The sequence below is a fragment of the Vulpes vulpes genome, chromosome 3 (genome assembly GCF_048418805.1).
Source record: "Vulpes vulpes isolate BD-2025 chromosome 3, VulVul3, whole genome shotgun sequence".
In the NCBI taxonomy this organism is placed as follows: Eukaryota; Metazoa; Chordata; class Mammalia; order Carnivora; family Canidae; genus Vulpes; species Vulpes vulpes.
In genome coordinates this window covers 100462804-100489097 of record NC_132782.1, presented here as the reverse complement: position 1 = coordinate 100489097, position 26294 = coordinate 100462804, and the positions used below count along the sequence as shown (strand labels likewise).

Below are 26294 nucleotides of genomic sequence, written 5' to 3'. Positions count from 1 at the left end.
AAGCCACATAGGCATCTCCTACTATCCAAATCTATTTGATCTCTAAATCACATACACTGACCACAGAAAAAGAGCTCAGAGAGCTATGGACCATGTTATCTCAAACTATTTGGTTCCTGAATTTTGGACAGCAAGTGGCCAAGAGTTCAGAAAGTGAGAGATTCATCTGAAAAATTTATTCCAATTCATTTAGATCTTGAGTGAAGATAATGAGAACTTGGGTTAAGTTTCAATAACAAGGGATACTTTTATTATTGAGGGTACAGCATGAGCACCTGGATCTAGCCATACCTAAAGCTAAATATCTTTTAACCTTTCCAATTATATGTCTCAAATCTCTTTTCTGGCTAAAGTCAGTTTAATCACGGTTCTGCCAGGTACAAAGTTGAGTGTCTCACACTCTCAACTTCTACCCTTATTTCTCCCAAAGTAGAGTCTAATTCTGAAGAAAAGCTTACCTCTTCCCAAGATTCTCCTGCTACTCTGCTCTCTTTCCCCTTCTTTTTATTCCTCTTCAGAGCTGGTTCGTCAATCCCTGGCTGCTCTGTCTTTTTCTTGGACTTCATTTTCTTCTTTGCAGGGGGTTTGGGGTTATGTCCTATTGGGATATATTCTGGAGCCTCAATTTTGACTGGCTTCTTACTTCCTTTCCTAGGGCTTCTCTCTACAGACTTGGAGCACTCAAGGTGCCCTAGAGAAGTATCTCCCTTCTGGTGGATTTTCTTTTTCTTCTTCATCTTCACATTGCATTCTCTGGGGCTCCCCTGCTTTCGTTTCTGCCCTGAGGTTGCCTGCTCCTCGCCATCCTTCCCCACTGAACAAGTGTATAGAGCATCCCCAGACTCACAGAACCAAGGGTCCTTGGGTGAGGAGGCTGTAGCCTCCTGGGTCTTTTTCTCCTTCTTGTGCTTTTTGGGTTTCTTGCCAACTCTGGTCACCTCCTCGTCCTCTTTGGGGTCTGGGGAGATCTTCACTCTTGAGGCAGGGGGCATGGCCAGAGGCCGTAAGGACTTTCTCTTCTTTTTCTTCTCCCCACCTTGAAATTCAGATGAACCAAGAGCCTGCTTCCTGGAGCTGGACAACTTCCCTGTCCGTCCAACACGTAACACAGTCTCAGGTTCTAGGCACTCCTCACAGAGGGTGCTGTGGCCCTTTTTTTTCTTCTTTTTCTTCAGTAGAGGCATCTCAGATGCCTGCTCTAGAACCACACTCTTCGAAGGGGATGTGGCTCTTGTGGAACAGATCTCACTGAAATAAGCATCACTGTTTAAAACTGAGTATTGAGTCTCTGGTTCTTTGACCACCTTCTTCTTTTTCTTCTTTTTCTCTGGGAGCCCAAGGCCCAGGTCTCCTTTGTGGGTTTTGGTGATCATTTCTGAAAAGAGAAATGGTACAAATTATCTCTGTACCAAACCACTCTGTGTACAATTCAGCCAGGTAGTGCCAAGAGCCACACTTGTGAGTGACTAGTCTGAAACGCTAAGGAATAAGAAAATGGGCGTGACTCCTTTAGAACAAAGGAAAATGTGATCAAAGAAGGTGAATGAAATGTAAATTCAGACAGCGCCAAGTTCAAATTGAAACTGCTCCCTCACTTTAAGCTAATCATTTCCCCATCTGGAAATGGGGGGAAATAACACCTCTTTCTCAAAGGGCTGTTGGAAAGAACATATTCCCTTTCCCAACACCTTCCTTAAATCTCTGAGCCTACACACCCATTCGACAAATTTTCCCACTGCCTACCCTTTGCCAGCCTATAAGAATACAAGCGCAATCAAATCAGGCAGATCAGGTGCTGTCCCTCAGGGGTTTACCTTTCACTGAATGAAGGGGACAGAAATTCTGAGGTCAACTCTTCCTGCCTATTCCCACTAGAGGCAATAACTATGGCACAATCAACCCCTTACTTTGGTTCATCTAAGTATCTCTTTTCCTTTGTGTCTGGAAACTGATTCGCCCCACCGGCACCCTTGGGTGACTTAACCCTTCTAATTACCTTCCCATGTGGCTAGTAATAAGAACAGCAACATGATATGATGAAAGCTAGGGCTGACAAGACCCGGGTTCAAATGGTGACTGACACCCTCTTGCTGTATAGTGTTAGTTTCTCTAGGCCTCAGTTTCCCCATCCATAAAGATGGAGTGAGCCAGATCAAGTGCTGGCAGGAAAAGGGAAGGTGTTGGGGGACCACACCCTTCCTGCTTCACTGTTTTTAAATTTTCAAATTAATTAACAATATTTAACCATTGGAGATGACACAGAGCAACCTACAATGCCAAAATTTGGTGGGGGGGGGGGGGGCAAAATGTCATACAGGCAAGTGTGGGAAGGGGCTGGTGCCCTCAAGTATATTTTAACTTCTAGCTGGGCCACATCTCTCCAGTCACTATCCTAGTCCTGCTGCTCCCTGGACTAGGCGACATGAAGATACCCAGGGAATCCAGAAACAAAATATACCCTTCACAGGAGGTATGGATAGTGGGAAAGAAAGGTCATGAACTTCTCCATCCTGAAACTCTCTTCAGCTTCAGAGCCATGGGGAGCCACATCAGACCTAGCTCACCAATAGCAGATTCACACAGCCAGGCCAGAACTAAGCTATTGCTCAAGATCATTTATAACCCACACCTGAAGCACCGGGAATCAGGATGCCTGGGTGGCTCAGCAGTTGAGCGTCTGCCTTCAGCTCAGGGCATGATCCTGGTATGGGGAGCAAATCCCATATCAGACTCCCTGTGTGGAACCTGCTTCTCTGTCTCTCTCATGAATAAATAAATAAAATCATTAAAAAAAGAAAAGGAGCACCTGGAAAGTCAGGGGTACACCGTCTCAATTCACTCCTGTACTGTCTTCTGTATTCCCAAAGCCTAGCTCTGTACCTGACACACAACAGGTGTTCAATAAATACTCACTAAATGAATGAATGCCAGAGATAGAGATAAACAAGATAAAACATCTATCAAGAAGCAGGTGTAAAGGGCAGCCCGGGTGGCTCAGCGGTTTAGCGCGGCCTTCCGCCCAGAGTGTGATCCTGGTATCCCGGGATCAAGTCTCACGTTGGGCTCCTTGCATGGAGCCTGCTCCCTCTGCCTGTGTCTCTGCCTCCCCCGTCCCTCTGTGTTTCTCATGAATGAAAAAAAAAAAAAAAAAAAAAAAAGCAGGTGTAGGAGGAAAAGAGATGTGACAATGAAAACACGTGATAAAAACAAGGTTAGTGGTGAGGTCAGGGTAATGAATCTAATCTTGGCCTACCAGTTGTCTGGAAAGTTCCTAGAACAAAAGCTTCCAATTTAGGACAATGGTGTTAATCACTGAAGAAGAAGAAAAAAAAAACTGAAGGCAGGTAGTTACACGGGCTGCAGGAGACCGACTGGTTTGCATGGATGCCTTGAGATACCCAAGCGGACCGGTGGATATGTGGGTCTGAGGCGCAGGGGTCGACTGGGCTGACATGGGTAACAAATACTTATCAATATATGGATGGTAACTAATCTTCAAACAGAACGATCCTAAGACAAGACCTTGTGGGAAGTGGGAGAACAGAGAAAGAGGGACCTATGAAGGAAGGAAGAAGGTGTAAACACGGAGAGGGGTGGAGTCGAGGTAGCCTCGGATGCGGGGGGCGGGGAGGGGGGGAGACAGGGAGAGGAGTGATCAAGCGATCTTCTCAGAACAAAGAAATGAAAGGGAGACTAGTCAATTTACACCCCTTTCGGACCGTTCATGATCACCGGAGCTTCCTCCCTCTTTAACACCGAAGATCCTCCTCTTCAACCCTGCGACCCCAGATACAGTCGCTCCGAGAGGAAAGACTCTCACAGGGCGTCTGTCTCCAGCGAAAGCGAACCCTTTCTCCAAAAGCTCCTTTGAAACCTCGCGGTCGTCTCGTGAGGACTGAGGACCGGCGTGAAGACCCCAATCTCCGTGTCCCCGAGGCTTCGAGACTTGGAATTTCCTGGTCTTGGGTCCTAAAGCCAGCAAGTGGCGGAGAGGACTTGAACCCAGCCCGGAGGACGTCGAAGCCTGTGCTCCGCACCAGGGAACTAACGACACCCCACAGGCAGCGAGGGAGCCGGGAGGCGAGAACGGCCCCTCAGAGGCGCCGCCGCGCAGAAGCTTGCGCGCGCGCGCGCACACACACACACACACACACACACGAGGGATTACGCGGGATCCTGGCCCCGCTCCAAGGCGGGAGAACTTCCAGGCCGGAGCGAGCGCGCACATAAGACTGGGGTGGGGTGTGTGTGTGTGGACTTGGGGTACGGGGTCACCCACTTTTCCCTCGGCTCGCCGCGCACGTCTCAGACCCCACGCCGCCCCGCCGAGGCCGCTCCTCAGCACTCACCCGCAGGCCAATCTTCCCCGCCTCCACGTGAAAGCCAGCTCTGCCCCGACCCGGAAGTGAATCTCGAGTCGCCGGCCGGCCCCCTGGACGCCCGGCTCCTTCCGGGTCGTAGCCGTGCCGGGAGGGCGGTTGCTGTGGAAGCCGCGGCTATGGCGGCACCTGCTCCGGTGAGCAGTCGCACCGCCCAGCGCGACGAGCCTCCCGGCTCCACAGAGTCGTCGGATACCGCCCGGACGCCATTGCCCACCGTGTCCACCCTGTACCCCGAGCTACCTGTCTCGCCGGGACAGGGCGTGGAGCCTCCGGGCAAGAGCCTGTGGGAGCAGATCTGCGAGGGTAGGCAGCCCCGGCCGGCAGAGAGCGGGGGCGGGACTCGTCAGGCGGGGGCCGCGTCGACTGGGCGCCTAATTGGCTTCGGGCTCCTGAAGTGCGGGACCTCTCGGTAGCCGCGCTGCGGGCGCACCGTGCGTTCCATTTCGCGGACGGGGAAGCTGAGGCTCCGAGATTACGCAGCACAGTCTCTCACCTTGACCCGCAGTCAGGCTAAAGGCAGGGGAGGGCAGCCCGGGTGGCTCAGCGGTTGAGCATCTGCCTTCAGCCCGGGGCGTTGTCCTGGAGACCTGGGATCGAGTCCCACGTCAGACTCCCTGCATGGAGCCTGCTTCTCCCTCTGCCTGTGTCTCTGTCTCTCTGTGTGTCTCTCATGAATAAGTAGGATTAAAAAAAAAAAAGGCAGGGGACCCAGTGGTGTGGACAGTGGCTCCCAAACCTCATTTATTTAGTGAATAGGAAAGAATCGGTGGGGCGGAGAGAGGGAGGTTGATTAGAACGTAAGGTTCCCAGTTCCTGCCCACAGATCCCATAATCAGGTGCAGGGAATCTGCAGTTTTAACGAGCATCCTAGGTAATTCCGATGTAGTCAGCCTATAGCCCACATGTTTTTGTTTTTTTCTTATATATATAAATTTATTTTTTGGTGTTCAATTTGCCAACATACAGAATAACACCCAGTGCTCATCCCATCAAGTGCCCCCCTCAGCGCCCGTCACCCAGTCACCCCCCGCCCACCTCCCCTTCCCCTACCTCTAGTTCGTTTCCCAGAGTTAGGAGTCTCTCATGTTCTGTCTCCCTTTTGTGATATTTCCCACTCATTTTTTCTCCTTTCCCCTTTATTCCCTTTCACTATTTTTTATATTCCCCAAATGAACGAGCCCATATGATGTTTGTCCTTCTCGGATTGACTTATTTCACTCAGCATAATACCCTCCAGTTCCATCCATGTTGAAGCAAATGGTGGGTATTTGTCGTTTCTAATGGCTGAGGAATATTCCATTGTATACATAGACCACATCTTTATTCATTCAGCTTTGCACGGACACGAGGCTCCTTCCACAGTTTGGCTATTGTGGACATTTATAGCCCACATGTTGAGTAAACATGGTCTATACAGACTTGTTTTAATCCCTTTCCACTTCTAATTTTCCTTAAAATACTCAAATGGAGTTTAGCTCAACTTGTTTTGTGGCCCTGCGCATACTTTTGGTCGTGAGGCTTTACGGTGCTCCTCACATATGTTGGACAAGTTCTTGCCCTTCCTGTAACGTGAGCCTAATAATGAGATACCAGCCTTATGGTGTTAGGAGCATTGCAGCTAGTCACAGAAAGTACTTAGCAAACTGCCTGATTTCCAGCAAGAGTTCAGTAAGTGTTAGCTCTTTAAGAATAATACTGGGTGGGGGTTTTTTCTCCCCTGGGTTGTAAGTTCTTCAAGGTCAAGAACTCAAGATTTTTCGTTATGTCAGCTGTCTGAAACAGCATTGTCCAGTAAAACGTTCAAATATGGTTAGCTTTACTTTTTAAAAAAGATTTATTTATTTATTTATTTATTTATTTATTTATTTATTTATTTATTTATTTATTTATTTAAACAAACAAACACTGAGAGGGGAGAGAGAGAGGTGGAGACACAGGCAGAGGAAGAAGCGGGCTCCATATAGGAAGCCCGACGTGGGACTGGATTCTGAGTCTCCAGGATCATACCCTGGGCTGAAGGCGGCGCTAGACTGCTGAGCCACCAGGGCTGTCCATATGGTAGCTTTATTGACTGATCATGTTGTGTACACCTGAAACTAATTTAATGTTATGTCAGTTATATATATAAAAAAATGTGGTAGCTACTACCCACATATGGTTATTGAGTGCTTAAGGTATGGTTACTGTGAGGCACCTGTGTGGCTCGGTCAGTTAAGCATCTGCCTTTGGCTCAGGTCATGATCCTGGGGTCTGGGATCGAGCCCCACATTGAGCTTCCTACTCATCGGGCAGCCTGCCTCTCCCTCTGTTTGTACTCTCTGTCTCTCTCAAATAAAATCTTTTTTTTTTAATGTGGTTCAAATTTGGGACTCGAATTTTTTATTTACTTATGTTTAACAAATTTAGATAGCTGCTTGTGGCTAGTGGCTACCATATTGGACAGTGCAAGCCAAGCCAGTAAATGTTTGTTGAATGGGAAAAAGGCTGAATCCACCAGTATATGAGAGAAGTGGAAAATACATACAGAGGAAGAAAAGAATAGTGGACTAGAGTTGATTAATAATCCTCAGCAGCTGTTTCACCTCCCATCCAGTGTTTGAATTCCTTTTCCAGCATCATATTATATTTAGAAGAATCAATTCATTCTTGAATGTCATCCTTCTAGTTTTTACCCTTTGGTCCTTACCACCTTGGTGTTGTGACCCACGTTGATCACTCTACCATAAAGAATTCACTCATATTTGAAGGTAATTGTGGTTGTCTTTTCCTGAAAAAAGTGAAAGACGTTTTGAATTCTCCAAGCCAAACAGCTCTTCGTAATAGCTTATTACTTGTGTGTTAGGGAAACTGCTTACCTACCTCACAGGGCTGTTGTGAGGACCAGTAAGATATTATATGTGAAGGTGATTAGCATAGTTTGAGGCATTTAGAAAGAGCTCAATAAATGTTCATTGTTGTTAACAACGGCACATGGTTTGTATTGTGTTTTAAAGTCATGAGATTTATTTTGGTCAAATAGCCCTGTAGGGAGAAAGCAAAGAAGAAGAGTGGTGCTCTCTAAAAAGCAAGTGAATTCATGCTACTCACAAAGTGATAGAGTTACATCATGAAGTTAATGAGGCCAAAGATGGTGAATTATATACTCAGACGCTGTCATGATTATTATAACCCAGATAAATTTCTTAAACACTGTAACATGCAGTTTTCTATAACAAACATGTAGTGAGTAAATTTAGTGCCTCACAACAACCTTCAGTGAAAAACAGGCTTTGTGGTAATCCTGTGAGGTTAAGTGTTACACCCTATTAGTATATCTCCATTCAAAAAGCAAATTACCAGGATGCCTGGGTGGCTCAGTGGTTAAGCGTCTGCCTTCGGCTCATGTTGTGATCTCCGAGTCCTGCATCGGGCTCCCTGCGTGGAGCCTGCTTCTCCCTCTGCCTGTGTCTCTGCCTCTCTCTCTCTCTTTGTGTCTGTAATGAATAAATATATAAAATCTTAAAGAAAAAAAAGTACAAATGCTATAAGAAAAAATTATCACGGCAAATAGACTTGTGAGAAACTCAAATTCAGAAAGAAGAAATACAGAATAGGTAAATAATCTGTCTTAAGACTGCCCCACCTGGCTAATGCTGTGTGTGTGTGTATGTATAACTTGACAACTTACTTGTAATTGTTCTCTAATTTTCTCATCTTTCCAGTGATGACTACCTATGATCTTTGTATCCTCAAAAGCACTTGTATCATATCAATAAAGATCTTTCCTGCCAAGGCTTCTAGTTGAATCTTATTATTGCTTGTGACATGATTTTTAACTATGGTTTTAACCAAGACTGAGTCAAAGTATTGGGAGCTCACAGTCTTCTATTTTGATATTGCTGTTATTACTGTCATCAACATCCTCATTATTTCCATTGGCTCATTACTCCAAATACTCTGCAGCCTCAACCCTTAAAGCTGTTGTAAAATCAAGTTTTGGGCAGCCTGGGTGGCTCAGCGGTTTAGTGCCTGCCTTCAGCCCAGGGCGTGATCCTGGAGTCCCGGGATCAAGTCCTGCATCCGGCTCCCTGCACGAAGCCTGCTTCTCCCTCTGCCAGTGTTTCTGCTTCTCTCTGTCTCTCTCATGAATAAATAAATAAAATCCTTTTAAAAAAATCAAGTTCCTCCATCCCACCTGCCAGATACCAACATGGACCAGCTCTGCATCAACGCTTGTAACCATAGCGCAGCAGCTGAGTACAGTTGGAGAAAAATAACACCAGGGGGCTCTCACAGTGCCTATCTGTCAACATCCCTCAGGGCCTTCTTTCGTTGCTCCCATCTACTAGTCCCAAGTTTCTACCCTCCCTCCTCCAATGTTGGGTGATACCGCTTAGTACATGTAGGAGGCATTCATTGGTAAGAGTCAGGCAGTTGGAAGTGAGGAGGGGAGCCTTCAGCTTCCTTATAGCAATAAACATATTTGCATCTGTGCGCATACCCTGCTACCCACAGCTCAGCCTACATCTGTGCTTTGGTTCTATCCTCTTGCCATCCCAGGATCCTGGTCTGTCACCCCCTTTCCTACATTTAACTTTATTGACCCTTTCTTCTAAACACCCTTTGGTCTGTCATCTTGAGAAAAACCTCTCCTTTAGCCTCTATTATCTTTTAGCTCTTGTCTATCCCTTCTCTCAGCCAAGCTTCTGGAAAGAAACACTGCCCTTGTTCACACCACTGTCATTCCTTTTCTCTTATCAACCCAATGCAGACTAGTTCCTACTTACCTCATGGTTCCAATGAAATTATTTTCATATATCTTGTTAACATACCTGCCATGCTGGGAACTGTTTTAAATGTTGGGCCAGGAATGACTCCAGGCTCTTTTCTAGACACCCAACAACTTTCCATCTCAATAAGTGTCACCATCATTCCCTCAGCTACCCAATCCAGAAATTCTTTTTTTAAAGATTTTATTTATTTATTCATGAGAGACACAGAGAGAGGTGGAGACAGAAACAGGCTCCCTATAGGGAGCCCAATGCAGGACGCCATCCTAGGACTCTGGGATCACAGCCTGAGCCGAAGGCAGATGCTCAACCACTGAGCCACCCAGGTGTCCCTCGGAGATTCATCTTAAATGTTTCCTATTCACTTTCCATGATCCTCAGATACATTCTCCAATCTCTATAGATTCCACCTGCTTAACATTTGTAACCCTCAACTCCCCACTCCTTAATTCTCATGGCTGCTGGTTTAGATCAGGCCTTACCAAATCCTGTTTGGATTGCTGCTGTAGCTTTTTAACTGCAGAAGGCCTCTGTTCAGACCTTCTTTCACAGGGACCTCTCCAAAATTCAAATCTGATCACATTATGCTTTGGCCTACAATGATTTTCACAGCTTTCATGGTAAATAGACTCTAGCTTAATACCCAACCCCTTAATGATCTGATTCCTATGGATTTTTTTTTAGATTCATCACCTACCATTTGTTCAAATCATCCTAATGGCAACATTTATTGAGCTGCTCTCTGTGCTAGGCACCGAGCTAGATGCTTTTCATCTTATTTAAACCTCATAGCAACTCAGTTTTGCCTATTTTGTACAGATGAGGAAATTGAGGCAGAGAGAGTTTAAGAAACTTGCCCAAAGTAAGTGACAGAACCAGGCTTGAACTCGGATGTGAGTGTCACTCAAGGCCAAGCCCTTATACAACATACAGCATGCTTCAAAGTGTAGACTGAGAGCACCTGCATCAAAATCTGGGTTACTTGGGACTCCTGAGTGGCTCAGTGGTTGAGCATCTGCCTTCGGCCCAGGGCCTGATCCCTGGTCCAAGGATGGAGTCCTGCACTGAGCTTCCTGCAGGGAGCCTGCGTCTCCCTGCCTATGTGTCTGCCTCTATCTCTCTGTCTCATGAATAAATAAATAAAATCTTAAAAAAAAAATCTCGGTTACTTGTTAAAATGCAAATTCCTGTACTCTGTCCTGGACCTGATGAGCTGGACTCCTCAGGGATAAGTCCTTAAGCTCTGTATTTTACATAAGCTCTCCAGGTGAGGTACAAAGCACAATGCTACTGTCCTGTACTACATACTTTCAGTCGCTAGAAGTAATTCCTCCAATGCGCTATACTGTTCTGCATGCGTTGCCCAAGCTTTTCCTCTTACTGAAACATCTCTGCTTTCTCATCTTTATCTTTCAAGACTCAGCCTAAATGGCCCCCCTTCTAAAAAGCCACTCATTCTTCACCCTGATTTTGAAGCCCATTCTCCTCACCACACCAAGAGCATCGGGCAAAGCCCTCTCCAGCAGCACTTCCACATCTCAGAGGCATTGGTTTACTGTTCATCCCCTCGCCAGAATATAAGCTTCTCTGCACTAGCTGTCCCTCTAGCACCTGGTACAACTCCTTGCTGTAGTGTATATTGGCTAAGTGTTCATTAGATTCCCTCCCACCTCTTCACCTTCCTGACCCATCCCTTTCCAATAGGCCCCTGTTGGTAAACATTGTATTTTAATTGCTGTTTCAGTTAGGAACATGTTCAGTGAATCAGACGCAGCCTAATAGCAGCCTGAGCAAAAAAGATGTTTCATTACCTCATATTCTAGGACCATAGAGGGGAGAGGTTCCAGTTTTGGCAGAAAGGCTCCACTCTACCAATGGGGTTATAGCCTCTTTGCCTCTTGAAGAATGGTGCCTTTGTTGTGTAAAATGAGTGGCCACTTTTACTTGTTCTTAATGTCCACTAGATGTGCATTTAACATTGAATTCCCCTAATCAATTAACCCAGTTTATAAGCTTTGGTAACTAAAAAATTATAAACATTTATAAATTTAACATACCTGATTTTCTCAAGCATTTCTAATGCTGAACAGACAAAATTTTCTAAGCACTGAAGCAGCTCTTAGAAATAGAATGAAAAAAAAAATAGAATGAATCAAACCACGGTAAATCAAGTTATTTTAATGAGTTCAATACTCCACAAACTTAATCAAATTCATACAAACTCATGGCTTTGAATGTAAAAACCATCAGTCTGTAATCCACTATATATTTTAAATTGAAATCACAAGGCAAAAGTGACAAGTTTTCAAATATGCCAGATTCTCAAACATTAGAGGCTTGAAATCACAAGCACATCATTTTGTTCTGAAGATAATGTATTTTCCCATACTTCTACATAATCATTTCAGCTGTATATCTTTTGTGGTCATATGATAAAAAAAAATGTGTATGTTTTCCATCAAATTGAAGTGAATTCCAGAGATCTGGAAAAAATCTAAATAGAAAAAATATAAATAAATAACAAAAATACAAATAAAAGTAAAATATCATTTTAAATATATATGAGATTGGTAATAACCTGGAGAAACAGACCATCTTATTATTAGGAGTATAAATTGTTGTAAATTTTTGGAGGAACATTTGGCAATTTGGCCAAAATTTTAAATTATATTTTCCTTTGACAGAACAATTCCACATCTAAGAATTAACCCTATAAAAATACCTGCTTTCCATTGATGATGTATATATAATGATGCTCCTAGCAGCATTATTTGTAATAATGAAAAGTGGGAAACAACTTAAACACCCACTAAGGGTAAACTAGTTAAATAATTGTGGCATATCATATATGTAGCAGCCTTGAAAGATATCCAAGATTCAACACCTAGGATGGTTCCTGTCACACAGTAGGCTCTCAATAAATGTGAACAAATGAATAAAGAATCAAAAGTAACTTGTTGTAATCTTTATTTTGTTCATTCATTCAACAAGTATTCTTTGGGAATATGATGGTGAGCATAAACAGGCCCAGACAATTTCCTTCACATAACACAGTCATTAATTCTTCAAATTTCAAGTAAGGATAAAACTGGTAGGAATTATGAAGAAAAAGAATAAAACTGATGGCAATTATGAAGAAAAAAGGACATCCAAATCATACTTGGATGTTTTGATGTGGTCTAGGAGATCTAATATAAATAAATTACTGGTGTATTATATACATGTTAGTAAATACATTGAAATACAGTGGTTATGGGATTAAATGTGACTTACACTCTTTATATAAGATAGGTCTGTATTATTTGTAAGTTTCTCATAATAGCATGTATGCATAATATTATGTATCAGACAAAGCTCTAAATGTGTATATCCTAAATCTGAATAAATAGTCTACATACCATGTTGGTGTTCCTCAAAGTGTTTGGGGAAGAAGAATGAATTTGCATGCTTGCTTGAGAGGGAAGCAAAGTTGTAGAGCTCAAGCTATTATGGTGGGCAGAATTCTAAGATGGTTCCAAGGATTTCCACTCCCTACTCCACATACCTCCTAGTTATGCAATCAAACACAAATCTAGGCATTGCTGTCAAGGGATTTTCCAGATATAATTAAAGTTTGTCATCAGTTGACTTAAGTTATGAAGATCCTTGTAAGTGGCTCTGATCTAATCAAGGGAGTCTTTAAAGACATTAAAGCAGAAGAAACTCTTGTTCACCTTGAAGTAGCAAATAACCGTGTGTGAACTGTCCATAACAAGGACCTGAAGGTGGCCTCTAGGAGCTGAGAGTCCCACCAACAAAAAGAAAATGGGAACTTCAGACCTACAGCCACAAGACTGGATCCTGCCAATAACCAATGATTTTAGAAGACCCAACTCTCAGATGAGATCACAGCCACACCTTGATTTGAGCCTGATGAGATCCTGCCCCATATCTGGACTCCTGACTCACAGGAACTGTGAAATAATAAATGTGTGTTTTTTTAAGTTGCTAAGTTTGTGGTAATCTGTTACATAGCATTAGAAAACTAATATAAATAGTATTGGGAATCAAGATGGCTTGCAACCTACGGCCTGACATACTGGTCCCCACCCTGATACCTAGCAGTTAAAAAAAAAAAGTCAAGAGATGTTTCACTGACAAGGAACCAGGTAGCAGAACAAAACATGTATCCAATACAATTTTATTCATTCTATCAAAACCATCTTGCCCAGAAACTGTTTTTCCTCATTGCTCCAAAGCAATCGTGCATTTGCCATTAAAACATTAACTTTCCCAGAAATGTTTTTACCACTGTTTCTTTTAGGGATGTAACTAATATAGCCCATGGGCATTTCTGTCTCCCACTGAGCATTAGTTCTTGTTACCCTGCAGAACTTGTATGGAATATTCTTTGCATTAGGCTCTCCCAATAGGTTGACTGTCAGCAGTCTTGAAACCTGACAATCATTCTCTACCTCACTGCACATTAGAATCAGCTGGAAAACTTTAAAAATACTGATTCCCAGGCCCCCCCAACCCTAGACCCATTAAATCAGAATTTCTGGAGTTGGGTTCAGACTTTGGTATTTTCAAAAAGCTCCCCAGTGATTCTCATGTGCAGCCAAATAGGAAGCTACTGGAGTTTACAGCAAAACTACTCCCACTTGTACATACAAGTCACATGGGATCTCATTAAAATACAGGTTCAAATTCAGAAGGTCTAGGTTGGACTTGATGTGTTGCATGTCTAACTCACCAGGGATGCCGACACTGCTGGTTCTTGGGCATACTTTGAGTAGCAAGGTCTTTATGGGATTGCTCTTCCAGATGCATACCCCAATCAGGCCACCCTACCTTCATGCTCGTCCTCATGACTTCAAGAGACAGCTCATCTCTTTGTCACTTTTATTCTGTCCTCCCACCATGTTCTCTTCTTACTTCCCCCCCACTCCCTTCTTTGTAGCTACTGGTGTCTTCTCTTAGCTTCCCTCCCATTCTCTTCCTCCTTTTATTCCATGTAGTTATAACTTGGGGGTAAAATCTAAAGTTGCACCTTCTTGGCAAAAGATTCTGAAACTCTTACATAAAGTCTTGACTCTGTCATGTAAGAGAACAATATTTATTTATTTATTTATTTATTTATTTATTTATTTATTCATTCATTCAAAAAGGTGGTTTCATTAAAGCACAAGGATGGTAAGTAGAAAGAGCTACTGCCTCTTACACATTTTAAAGAAGGTGGTTCACAATAATTATTAACCTATGATAGCCAGTTGTTTTCATTTCTATAAACCATCAACCAAAATAAAATTTAAGAATTTTTTATTCAGAGGAAAGGAAATTGCATCACAAACTGCATGTAGAATTGAGGATTTTTTTCCCCCCACTCCCTTTAGAGTATGAAGCTGAGCTGCCTCCCTTTCCAGAGGGATATAAATTCAAACAAGAAGCAATGATTACTGTGAGTATCACCCAGGCCTCAACCTAAAAAGAAAGGCTCTTATGTGAGAACAGTGATGATGTCATGAGTTGGGAAGGTGGGAAAGGGGAGGCACTGGAATTAAAACCAGAAATTGGGGCCAGTCCTAGCTCTACTACTACTGGTGTGTCTTAAAAGGCATCTTATAACCAGTCTGAGCCTTGTTTTCCACATCTGTTAAGTGGAACAGATAATCTTTGAGTGACTTACGGGACCTCTGGGACTCAAATGTGATCCTGGATGAGAAAGGTCTTTACAAAGGAGTCAACATATGTCCATGTTGCGAACAGTTGGGGATAGAGTGCATTTCTCTATGTATACCAGTGTGGGCAAGGTAGAGACTGTACTAAAAGGGCCAAGGACGAGGCAGCCAGGAAGGGGGTGGCTTTGGGCAGTATACTTGGAGTAAAATAGGGACTTAATGGAGTTTAAAGTAAGGGACAAAAACTCTAAGAGACTCAGGGACTTGATCGGGGTCACTGGGATGGGATCAAGTCTAAGTCTCTAAACTTCCAGTAGGTTATTGCAGCAGCCACTATTCTTGTGTCAAAGAAATTTCTTGGCCTGTGATTGCTCTTTTTTCATAGCATCCTGTTCTTGCTCTATAGATGTAATGCTTCTCCAAATTTCTCTGCAGATACCAATTACAGTTCCCTCCCCTGAATTGTCTGTGCTTCTTCCAGAACTTGTTGTTCTTTGTAGATCTTGATCTTTGTCTTTTGTGCTGTTGATGTTCTTTATCTGTGTAGACAACTTTGGTTATTTATTCAAAATTTAAAATGGGGGTCTGAATGGATTTTCCTATGTAGCTGGTATGATTTTCTTCTACTATTGTACATGTGGATTTGTCTTCTGTATGAGTCTCTTTGATGAGTAGAAACATTAACTAGGAGCTCATGGGGAGTGATTATATACTGGAAGACTTTTCTTCAGGGTTTGCAGACAGCCTCCAAATCAACAGTGAGGTTTTGTTGTTGTTGATGTTCTTGTTTTTTCCTTTTGGCTACCTACCTGGATGGCAAATCATTGGAGTCATTGGAAAGGAGGGAGAACTGGATATAAAATGCTGGTGGGAATGGAGTTTTATGTACATTGAGAAGGGCAGAAGCATGAGGAGGGGGAATGTAGACAGGCCAGTGGACTCTCAGCCAGATTTTTACTTAACCCTTCCGGTTTATCATTCCCATCCTCTGAGGAATTGAACCCCTAAGAATTGAAGCCTTTTGGAGTTCTGATGGGAAGAGGCACTCCCATCCTCTGGGGCAGTTTCCTCCTGTGAATCCTGGGCTGCCATTCCCTCTCTTTCTTATTTAATAACAGGTTTTATTCCTGTTTCTTTTGGAAATGTTTGCAAATCTTCTATCCATCAATGATTCTCCTGCTCTTTTCTCTATTAGGGCCCTATTCCTTGATTGTCATTTATTGGTGTCTCAGAAGGGAAGAGGGACAAAGATTTGTACTCATTATGCCCCTTGAACCTGAAGTTAATAAAAAATTTTATCCTTTGTTAGTTTAACTATTTGCATGAATTGATTCCCTCCCTAACCCCTCCCCCCAATCAGGTTTCACCATTAGAGGAAGCAGTTCTCCATGGCTTCAATACAGAGCACCTTTATTCAGTTCCTCATTTGACCATGGACTCGCATGTACCCTGTCCTCAAGTTCAGTTGGAAACAATCGATCCAAAAACATGTAAGTAAGGAGGTGAGATTTTTGTCTTTTATAGTTTGAAGCTTGTAACATTGTAAGACCACAGGATGAGGATGGGATAGAACTCAGGGAGACCACAAAAATATGAAAGAATTATGCTCTTGTTTTAATTTGTACTTTATTTTTTATTTTTAAAATATGTATCATAATTTTATTTTATTTTTAAAATATTTTAATTTTTTAAATATAAGTAGGCTCCATGCCCAACGTGGGGCTTAAACTCACAACCCTGAGATCAAGAGTCACATGTTCTACTGACTAAGCCAGCCAGGCACTCCTTAATTTTTATTTTTAGGAGAAGTGCCTTTATTCTACTGGTTTGTCTTTAAGGTTGAAATATAATAAGGATGATAAATAGCAGCAAGTATACCTTGATTCTACATTAAAACCAAAGGGGGGGTTGTAAAAAGTGGGTGAAAGTATCTCGGCCTGTTTTGTGGGTTGAAGTCAGAGGTATAGGCTTTCTACGTCTTCTCCCTGGGCCCACTTCCTCTAGCCCTGCCTGGTGCCTGACCTCTCCTGCCACTTTATTCTGTCCTCTCTGCTAGTGTGCTTTGGGCCTTGGCAACCATTTACCACCATTATTGTGGCCACAGGCCCCGTGAATTGTCCCTACCCTGCTCCTCTCCGGCCATGTTGCTACTACACTTCCCTTGCTTATGTTCCCTCCAGCCACACTGGCCTCCTTGCCTGAAGCCCTGGCCCTGTGCAGGACCCTGTTAACTCCTCACCAGTCCTCAGAGGCTCAAAAAGATATTTTAAGAGTCCTTAATAATACAGCCCAACTCAGCCTTCTGGAGTAAAATACAACATTTAAGGCCATGTTATTTTACCAACAGTATCTTTTTTTGGTTTAGAAACAAACATTTCTCCCAGATTCATTTGGGCCATTTGGGATTTTCAGTGGGATATTTTTTGGTTTGATTTAGGTTCCCCCAAGGAATATTTAGAAACATTCATCTTTCCAGTTCTGCTTCCTGGAATGGCTAGCCTGCTTCACCAAGCAAAGAAAGAAAAATGTTTCGAGGTCAGTTTCTCTGTGGGGTTTCTTTATTTCTAAATGCCCAGTAATTCATTTTTATCAGATGGTACCTCATTATCTCAGTACCATCAAGTGGTCGTTCTCAAAACAATCCCTTTGGGAGGGAGAGCTGTATTTTGGTCACTCACACAACTCTAGCCATGACATCTAGTGCATTCACATACACTGCCATTTGTCTGGCCACTTGGCTCCAGAGAGGTTTTCCACCTTCTTGGCCTCCCTGCCTGCTCTTCTCCTGGGTAATTGGCATCTACTAGGTTTATTGGCTCCCATTGACTGTACATGCAGATGAAAGCTCTCCTCATATTTTATCTGACTCTGGATTGATCTTCCCACCTCTAGCCTCTCCATGCTCTACTTTGTGCCCAATACCATACGTGTAGCTTGTTTTAGGAGAGCCTGACCCACCGGGAGTGCTTGCTAAGCACTGGTCATAGTTACACTACAGCTAGTATTTTGTGTGAATGGAGTTCCAATCCCTGTGGACCCTCCTGTAAATATCCCCATGGAAGCTCCCTCTTTTCTACAGTTGACAGGATACTTTGTGTGTTTGTGTGTTGGGTGGGTGTGTTGTTCCCTGTACCGTTTTGAATCCTAGAATTTTGGACTGCCACGAAGAGAGTAAAATAGCAACAATATATAATATTGACCAAGTGCTTGTTCTTTGCTGGGAGCTTTGCTAGGTGCTATGCCATTCAAACAGGCCTCTGAGATTCCTTCTATTAGTGTCATCTGCATTTTACAGATGAGAAAACAGAAGAACAAAGAGATTCAGAAATGTGGTCAAGATGAATTTTCAGAATTAGGATTCAGATCCAGGTTATGATTCACAATGATACTTTAAAAATTGCCAGTAACTGCAGTGCAAACCTCAATCAGCTTGAACATCCCAGGGTGTTTAGAGCATTCACAGCTAATGTATCAGCTGTTTGGTTGCCTTCAGCAGAGTCTCTCTCTGAGAAGTACATACAGCCAGTATGGTGCTTTTATATACTGAGGAGATACTCATAGCCTAGAAAATCCTAATTTCATCCCTCCTAAACAATGGAAGCTGGAGGCTGTCCTCTAAATAGCTCCAGGAAATACTGATTTTTAAAAAAATCCGTATCTGTTTTCTGAAGAACAGATTTGTTACTTGCCATAGGTTATAAAATCTGAAGTGTTTCCACTTCTTATATTTTTTCGTTTGCTCATTTGGCTTCTCCTGAGGGCTTAATTTCTGTCTCCTATTCATAACTGACCTTCCCCTCCTCTGTGTGATGTTAACAGGTGCAAAGTGCAGCCAAGTGGAATGGTAGTGAGGCCAGGGGCCAGAGAGCAGACCCCTTAGCCTGACCCTGCCATTGTCAGGTGGCTTTGCCTCTCGGGCTTCAGGTCCTGCTGCTAAATGAGGGAGACCAGACAGTCCTGCAAGTCACATTTCAGGGATCTTTCTTTTTAACCTTACTGTGGGCCAAAATATATTCAGCGCATTGGGCCTTTTATTAGACTTAACAAAGGATGGGACACAATGATTAAACAATGAAATGAGCACAGTAGAATTACCTATGTTTGAATATGTGTAAAGAATATCTGTAGACGAATTAAGTTGCCCAAATTCAGTTCTTTCAACAAATATTTATTAAATCCTACTGTGTGATTACTGGGCCAGACCCTAGGAATGGATGCTGAGACCCTAGGAATGGATGCAGACCCACCAGCAATGGCCCTGTCTGAAAGAAAACCACAAATGAGCAGTAAATCCTTTGGTAGCTGAAGGGTTTTTTGTTTTGTTTTGTTTTTATTTTTCTTTTTTTGTATCTGTTCTCTGAAATAAGAATGTACATAGGGGAAAAACAAGAATGAATCTAGGTGCTGGGAATGCACATCTACAATTAGTGCAGCAATGTTCAACTGTGCAAATCTTAGTCTAATTTCTTCAGCTATTATTCTTCTAATTTATATCCTTTCAGAGGACACAAAAATCAGCCAAAAGAGCAGCAATTAAGATTTTACATTGAGGGTTATATATCTCATGTTTGCCCATAAATAATTTTGTAATGAGGGGGCTAGAAACAGTTTCCAGCCTCCAGGCAATGATAAAATGCTTTTAAAGAATCAGAGAAATTTCTATTTGTATTAGAGATTAATGAGGCATCCTTATGCCAACTCATATTTCATCTTTGACATCCTGCAGATGAGCTGCCGCTGGGACTAAATGAAACCAGTCTAAACATCAAATGCCGCAGGGTGCTTGAATGGAGCATTAAAGTTTAAATGTTGTAATGAACGATCAAGGAATGTAGAAAATGTGGGTTCTTAAAACTGTTAGCTTGCAAAAATTGATAAACTTTTAAGGCAGCCAGACACACTGGAGTCCAAAATCCTGCTCAACTGCTTCCTTGCAGCGGGACCCTAAGTGATCTGTGAGCCTGTTTTATCCCCTATTAAAGAGATGGGCAGAACAAAAAAAGGCTGGGAGGTGGGGGGGGGGGGGGCAGGGAGAAGTGAGGGGGCAGGGGGATGGGAGGTTGCAGAGGTTTTCCTGTTACTGGGAGGATGAAGGGTATTATTTAATGATGTTCAGTGGCACCAAGGAAGGTTAGCATCCTACCCTGCCTTCTCTCAGGCTTTGCCCAGAAGCTCAGTAATTTGAATACTACAAATATGCAAGTTGGGTGGATTACCATTAACTTCTTTCATTTCCTAATTTAGGATTTCTTAATTAAATCTGATTCCCTCCTTTTTCACCCCCTGGTCATGTAGTCTTTTGTGGGTTATTTTTGAAGGCTTGAAAATTACATCAACATTTGTCAGACCCAAGAGGAGCTCCTCTTATCCAGATCTGCACAACAGATTTGCATTTTCTCAATTCAGCTGTTCCTCACATCCTGTCAGTGGGAATAGATGCTTAAACTGAATGATAACCAGCCTCCAGCCAAAATTACATAACTGTATTCTTATCTATCACCCACAACTGAACTCACATCCAAATGACTCTTAAACAGCAGCATAATTCATTGTTTATTGGGGCCATTCAAATTATATCTTGAAACAGCATTTATATTAGGTCGCTCAAAAAATAATTGCTGATTTGTATTTTCTCCTTAATATGCTGACTTATATTTCCTTGCTTTCATTATTTTTTGTTTTGTTTTATGATGTAGCTCCAGCAGTGCCTGGGACGGGGTAGGAACCCACTAAATATTTGTTAGATGAATGAATATGTTTCCTCAAAAGTCAAAGCCAACTTTTAAGATAGCAGTTAAGTTATGGGAGTGCTTGTCAGTTTGCCCTGGCTATTACATGCAAGAGGTAATTTACCAACTGTATCTACAATGCCTGGACTTACTGCCTCTGGAGGTAGGTAGACTATGGGGAGGCTGCCCCTAGAGCTAGAGCTGAGAAAGTGCACAGTCCTTTACAATTGAAGGGACTCCTAGCAGAGGAGAGCCAGAGTTGAGCCAGAAGCTGAAACTGAAGAATAGTAGTTTCTCAGCACTTCAGGGGCCTTTACTTTGTGCCAGACATTGTTCTAAGCATTTGATCTGCAGAAACCCATTTCATCTTCCCAGCAACCCTCTGCTCTGGGCGCTCTTATTTCAGTCTTATGGATGAGGACCATGTAGCGGCAGGGTTAATCAACAAGCTCAGGGGAACAGCTCGTAAGTGGTGGAGTCAAGATTCAAGGTGAGCACTACTCTGCTTCCTGAATCTAGGACTTCGACCCAAGACTGCGCTGGTGGTCAGTCCAATGGCTTGCCAGAAGCACAGGCCACGTTCTGTTAGGAAAGATCAGTTTGGAAGCTGTGGAGAAAAGGAGTGAGAAGCGAGGCAGATCTGGGGCAGCCACCCAGACCAGGCCCCCATGCAGGCCTCTTGGGGCAAAATCATTTATTTAGCCTGTCCTTGGAGTACCGTGACACTCCAAGGAAAACTAGAGGGAATAAAGCAGAAGGGGGGCGGGGAGAGCAATAAGGGGCACCTAATTAGTATGCCATAGAGCACCTGGCCAATTAGAGACACACACACACACACACACACACGAATGAGGCAGTCTATGTGGTGATACATGGTCCAGTGGTTCAGAGCCCAGCTGCCAGAAACAGGCTGACTTTGCTTCCAACCTGACTCTGTGCCAGACAAGCTGTGTAAACTTGATGATTTTGATTTTGATTAATTCATAATTCAATTCCTTTATTCATGTCATTCTAAATATTATGAATTGAACTCTGGTGAATTTCATAAATAAAGCTCCTAATCCAATGGTTTGTTCCTTGTTAGATATTTTAATCTCCTAAATGCTCAGAATAAAATTCAGCCTATTGAATAAGCAGATATTTCTCTAGTTGTTAATTTTTGGAGGAGATTACAAATGGGAAACTAAACCTTAAGTGAATGATTTCCATGAATTATCTCAGCCTTAATATTAGATGAAGACCCTGTACGTTTCCTGAGATGAATTTAACAAATGAAATGGATTTATTTAATCCTTTCCCAGATAGTTGTTTTCAACTATGTATAAAAAGGTTACAGGGGATCCCTGGGTGGTGTAGCGGTTTGGCGCCTGCCTTTGGCCCAGGGCGTGATCCTGGAGACCCGGGATCAAATCCCACGTCGGGCTCTCAGTGCATGGAGCCTGCTTCTCCCTCTGCCTGTGTCTCTGCCTCTCTCTCTCTCTCTCTCTCTCTCTCACTGTGTGCCTATCATTAAAAAAAAAAAAAAAAAAAAGGTTACAGAGAAGGGGCACCTGGGTGGCTCACTCAGTTAAGCATCTGCCTTTGGCTCAGATCATGATCTTAGGGTCCTGAGACTGAGCTCTGTTTCAGGTTCCCTGTTCAGCAGAGAGTCTGCTTCTCCCTCTCCCTCTGCATCTGTCCTACCTATTTCCCTCATGTATACACACTGTCTGTCTCTCTAAAATAAATTAGTAGGGACGCTTGGGTTGCTCAGTGGTTGAGCGTCTGCTCAGTCAGGTCATGATCCTGGGGTCCTGGGATCAAGTCCTACATCCAACTCCCTGCAGGGAGCCTGCTTCTCCCTCTGCCTGTGTCTCTGCCAGTCTCTCTGTGTCTCTCATGAATAAATAAAATCTTTAAAAATAAATAAAAGTCTTAAAAAAAAAGTCACAGAAATGTCGGCAACATCTATAGGGCACTGAAGTGACCATCTATGAGAAAGTCAATGGACCTTTTAGTTTTGCTGGGAAATTAGCTGGGTGCTAGCAATATTTTATATTGTGTTAAACAAGGGTACTCTGTGAAAGATAAAGAATGGGAAATGATTACTTTATACAAATAGTTGGTAGAAGTACATCTGTGAATTGACAGTAGATATTGTACAGTCATTTCCTGGGTGTGTACTGACATATGCAGTACATAGACCAAGCCAAAGGTAAATGAATGTAGATGCTAGTATCTAAATCAGTTAGCCAATAAGCGAGAAATCACATGTATGTTGGGGGGAGAGATGAAAATCCAGAAGTCTTTGCTCCAAAATATTTTGGTAATTTTTGAAAATTTTGGTAATATTTGAAAACAAGTATGAATTACCTTTGTAATTATTTAAAAAAGAGAAAATTTAAATAACATTTTCAAACCCATGTATTTGATTTGTCCCCCCATGTAGGTGGTTTTCTTTCTTTTTCATTTTCACTAACAAACTGAGTAAATCATCTCACTTCCACCATTTTACCGTTTGTTCGGTCTTTAATTTGTGGCATGTTGGCACTGAAATCCTCCGGTACAACTCTTCTTAAGTTTTCCTAATGACCCAGTACTGCCAAACTCAGTCACCTATTGAAGGGACAAAAAGGCAGCCAGTATGGCATGAGCAGAGCAAGTGAACGAGATGGGAAGTGAGGTCGGCAAGGTTGCTCTGCAGCAGCCACATCATGTAGGCCAGTAAAGGGTGTGAGTTTTATTTTAGGAGCAGTGGGACCTCAACAGAGCAGAGTGGTTCTCTACCCTCTTGGGCCCAATACTCCTTGTCATATTTTATAGAGCCCTCTTCATGGCCTGAAAGGAAATGCTTAGATAATATTTGTTACCTATTTATCAGTTACCTGATTGCTATCTGATTGCTATGTTGCTGTATCATAAACTACCTGGAAACTTCACGGTCTAAAACAACGATTTATTATTTCTATGGGCTGACTGTTCTCTCATTTTCACCTTGATTTGTTCAGGTGACTGCTTTCAGTGGCGACAGGGCAGGGCTAGGAGTGCAAGCTGGCCTCATGTACGAGGCTGCAGCCTCTGCTGGTGTCTGCTAGACACTTCAGTCCTCCACCATATGCTTCTCATCCTCCAGGAGGCCAGCCTCATTCCTTTTATAGCCTGGTGGTTTCAGAGCAGCATTCCAAGAGGGCAAAGGCAGAAGTGTGAGGCCAGGGCTCTGGAACCCCCAACAACATCCTCTCCACCAGGATTCATGGATCAAAGCAATTTACAAAGCCAGCAACTCACAAAGCAACTCATAAGTAGGTGAGAAATATACTCCCTCTAGAAGTAGCAAAGTCACATTGCAAAGGGGCATGGACCTAGGAGGCATGATTAATTAGGTGCTTGTTAGCATAATAATCTATCACATCTATCTGTGCAATAATTTCAAATATATATATATCATACATGCTATATATGATACTATGTATATGTATATACTATATATATGTATAGTGGCTGTTTATACTATAGCATAAAGGACAAATACAATGAAAACCATTCATGATATAAGTAATACTTATTTAATTCTTTCATTTTATTTTTATTTCTTTATTCAATTCTTTTAAAGCTTAGGTAGAACTCACCAAAAGATATGAGTAGTCACTTGCTTGCACATGTACATAGATTCCCCATGATTATGACAGCTTCAAAAAGCAGACTGAATCACACATGATGCATCGTATACTGTAAGTGATGTCGCCCATGGTGACAGGATTTTTCTGAAATGCTGAGAAACTCTTAGGTTCTGAATAGAACAGTTTTCTCTCTGTATAGATTAGTTGCTTTCCAAAAATAAAAATATATTGAAATAATGTTTTTTTAAAAACCTGCCACCTTTGTATGTTAAATGGAGTTAGGTTCTAGACTCAGATGATTATAAATCAGTTTTTTAACCAAGTAGATATCCAGTGGGATATTTGAAAATATTTAGGATGCAGAACAATTTTTTATTGTGCAGGACCATCCTGCCCATTGCAGGGCATAGACTATCTCTGGTTCGGAAGTCTAAAATGGATCTGCAGGACTATGTTCCTTCTGGAGCCACCTTCCTTCCTTGCCTGGAGGCCATCTTCTGTCTTCAAAGACAGCAACAATATCACTTGGACCCCTGCTTCCATCATCATATCTCCTCCTTCTGCCTCCCCTATGATTACATTGTCCACCCCCCCCCCCATAACCTCCCGATTGCAGGATTTTTATTTTGATCACATTTGCAAGGTTCTTTTGCCATGTAAGATAACATATCCACAGGATCTGGGGATTAGGATATGGACATTTTTGAGGGGCCATTTTTCAGCCACACCCAGCATATTTACACTGTTTTGTTCCTTTTTTTTTTTAAGGTTTATTTATTTATTTGAGAGAGAGAGAGAGAGAGAGAGAGAGAGAGAGAGAACGCACATGTGTGCATGAATGGGGAAAGGGGCAGAGGGAGAGAATCTTCAAACAGACTCCAAGCAGACTCTAGAGCCCAACATGGGGCTAGATCTCACTACCCATGAGATCATGATCTGAGCAGAAACCAAGGGTCAGACACTCAATCAACTGAGCCACTCAGGTGTCCCAACACTGTTTTTCTTAAGAGGAAAACGTCCAAAGAACTTCAGAGCCAGGAAGACACTGAAAGAGGCCTGGAATAACAAGGGGACACCAGGTGGTGGTGGGAACTATGACCATCAAGGAAGTTCATGCATTACAGGGGCAGCTGCTATGCTCATTTCCTGTGGCTAGTCACCATGCTGGAACATGGGATCAGTATGACCACATCTCCTGAGTTTCCAATAAAGACCCCAATCCAGATTTTACCATGAACCATCCTAACTCTTACCTGTTGACAGTTTTTAAAAAGATAAAATACAGCATGCCAAACAATATCATTAAAACATTTTTTAAGAGCAAGGTGTTAAAATCAGGTAGAGCTGAGTTAAAATCTCAGATGAGCTCCTTACATGAATGACCTCATGTCACTGAGCCCCTGTTTTCTCATACATGGAAGAGGAATAATAATCCCTACCTCACTGGCTCATTCTGAGCATTAGGGTAGATCATGGGATTATAGCTTAGCACTGCACCTGGCACATAGCATGTGCTCAATAAATAGCTTGCTATAATTCTTTTTCTTAGGCCCTATTTTAAGCACATGCAGGATGACAACAGTGAATACCACAGTGGCCCTGATCTCAGGCCCCAAAACTGTTAATTTTCTGCTCCAGGCACTTTCCAACTCCTATTGATCTCTGCCTTTAGTTGCCTTGAACTTTATTCACAAATATGTCCTATATACTTGCAACATATATAAATTGTTGGTAAGCAAGTATTCAGACTACAAAGAATTATTATTATCAATAAGAAAAAAGAGAATAACACAACAGAACCATGAGGTAGAAAAATAGACAAAGGATATGATCAGGAAGTTCACAAAAGGGGAGACCCAGAGAGCCGAATCAAAAGATACTCAATGCCTCAGATCAGCAAAACATGTAAAAGTTTGGCAATATGAAGAATGGATGAAGCTGTGGAAAAGAATGGGCATGTTCTAATATACTACCCTCCTGGAGACAAATTTGGTGAAACCTAGTAAAATTGAAAAAATATATATATTCTATGACCTAAAACTTTCTAAATCCATACTATGGCTGGAAAAACTCTCAGTCTTTGCATACAAGGAGCTCTCAAGGACATTAAATGCAACATTTGTTGAAATATAAAGAAATGGAGATGATATTAAAG

General features: G+C 42.5%; 2 protein-coding genes across 13 annotated transcripts in view; one reads left to right on the top strand and one right to left on the bottom strand.

The window, feature by feature from the left end:
- Window positions 1-4756, bottom strand: part of KNOP1 (lysine rich nucleolar protein 1) — a 30320-nt gene extending 25564 nt beyond the window's left edge. For 7 of the 10 annotated variants that reach the window (XR_012000623.1, XR_012000622.1, XR_012000626.1 and 4 more), the window contains exons 1-2: window positions 4350-4482; window positions 459-1375 (exon numbers count right to left, since the gene is read on the bottom strand). Coding sequence is in view for 3 of the 10 variants with exons in the window: in XM_072753742.1 (XP_072609843.1) it covers window positions 459-1373 (915 nt within the window). In the remaining 7 variants the exon portion in view is untranslated. Of the gene's footprint in view, window positions 1-458; window positions 1376-3719; window positions 4131-4349; window positions 4483-4622 lie in introns of those variants that run through there. The other 3 variants (XR_012000620.1, XM_072753743.1, XM_072753741.1) reach the window with 3 other exon arrangements.
- IQCK (IQ motif containing K) overlaps window positions 4499-26294 on the top strand; it is a 129882-nt gene continuing 108086 nt past the window's right edge. For all 3 annotated transcript variants that reach the window (XM_026003208.2, XM_026003207.2, XM_026003209.2), the window contains exons 1-4: window positions 4499-4685; window positions 14527-14591; window positions 16172-16301; window positions 17249-17346. In XM_026003208.2, the coding sequence (XP_025858993.1) occupies window positions 4499-4685; window positions 14527-14591; window positions 16172-16301; window positions 17249-17346 (480 nt within the window). The remainder of the gene's footprint in view (window positions 4686-14526; window positions 14592-16171; window positions 16302-17248; window positions 17347-26294) is intronic.